The sequence below is a fragment of the Atta colombica genome, unplaced genomic scaffold (assembly GCF_001594045.1).
Source record: "Atta colombica isolate Treedump-2 unplaced genomic scaffold, Acol1.0 scaffold187, whole genome shotgun sequence".
Taxonomy (NCBI): domain Eukaryota; kingdom Metazoa; phylum Arthropoda; class Insecta; order Hymenoptera; family Formicidae; genus Atta; species Atta colombica.
In genome coordinates this window covers 2,619,063-2,620,558 of record NW_017259279.1, presented here as the reverse complement: position 1 = coordinate 2,620,558, position 1,496 = coordinate 2,619,063, and the positions used below count along the sequence as shown (strand labels likewise).

The 1,496-nt window shown below is 25.3% G+C and overlaps 1 protein-coding gene across 8 annotated transcripts in view; it reads right to left on the bottom strand.

The window, feature by feature from the left end:
- Positions 1–1,496, bottom strand: part of LOC108686596 (uncharacterized MFS-type transporter C09D4.1) — a 67,882-nt gene that overhangs the window by 9,523 nt on the left and 56,863 nt on the right. For all 8 annotated transcript variants that reach the window (XM_018191985.1, XM_018191986.1, XM_018191982.1 and 5 more), the window contains one exon: positions 811–1,026. In XM_018191985.1, the coding sequence (XP_018047474.1) occupies positions 811–1,026 (216 nt within the window). The remainder of the gene's footprint in view (positions 1–810; positions 1,027–1,496) is intronic.

Sequence of the window (1,496 nt, the reverse complement as noted above, 5' to 3'; positions counted from 1 at the left end):
AATATTTTTTATGAATATTGTTTAATATTCATAATTTTTATTCATAATATTCATATTTTTTCTTTTTTAATAACAATTTCATTGAAAACACGCAATACAAAAGCGTTATTAGTTAAATTTTTATTTTTTAGAAATATCATTATAATAAATTATTTAACATGCAGTTTACTTCGGTAAATATTTTTTTATTTTTATTTTACTTTTTTATTTTACTTTTATTTTTATTTTACTTTTTTCAGAAAATTGTGATTAAATCCATAATGTTCTCAAATACTAATAATTTACAAAACAATAAATAATATACAATACATTATTAATAATAGTGATTTTAATTAAAGTATAAAATATTCCACGAGATTGTTTCCGTAAAAAATTAGATGATTACTCTGGTTCAAATAAATATCTTATGTTCCAACTTTATGTCTAGGCAAATATTAAACAATAAACAGAAATTGATAGTAAAAACTATCTTATTTATTATTACTATTATTAATAGGATACATTTATATCAGTGGCATAAGATGCATAACATTCTTAATATAAACCACGCAATCTTTAATTGTGATTTATCACTCAAACGAAAATTAAGAGATCCAATTTTTTCGAAGCTGATTGCCGCTTTCTCAAAAATTGAATATGAGAAAAAATCATAATTAAGAATACATTCCAAAACGTCCTCTCCAAGGAAGATTATATACTATAGTATGTTACATATATTTCGAAAAGTAAAGTTTTTCTCGGACTTTAAGAGAATATATGGGTTTTTCCGTTTCTTCATTTTATCCTATCGTTAATGTAATTATTACTTACGAAATTATCAAGCAGATAACTGGCAGGGAATATCAATGGTATATACGTTATCATATATATCATGCTCGTCATGTCCACTACATAATCCAAGACGTTATAATATTTCACTACAATGTTCGTAATAATACTATATTCAATCCATTGCATAGCGTTGCTAGCACTGTACACCACAAAGAGTGTGAGGATCAGCCATCGCTTCTTATACACCTTGATCTCCTGCAATCAAAAATATTGATTTTCGATTTTTCAGCTTCTCGTTCACCAAATGTCTGAGTATCGTATAATTTAAATGTTTTTGACCTCTCATTCTATATTATATATGTACATTGAAAGACACTAAATTACATACATATTGAATTAATATACGCTAAATTACGTACAGCATATTGGATTAATATATGCTATTAGTATGCTAAAAGTGACATCAAAGAGTTCTTTAATATAGTTTTACATAAAGTAGAAATCACATATTGACTTTAATTCTCTACTACTATAATTTTTATGACATTATCTCTCTGGGATAAAAGTCCATTAACTTTTTAAAATATCAATCCTGAAGGTAATATATTAGGGAGATATAGCCATGCATCGATACTTTAATAATCTAGAATTTAAGGATGTATCGGGTGTGTATGGACTCTCTATAAAAAGTGATTGGAATTGGAAATTTATTTTTAATTCCAGTC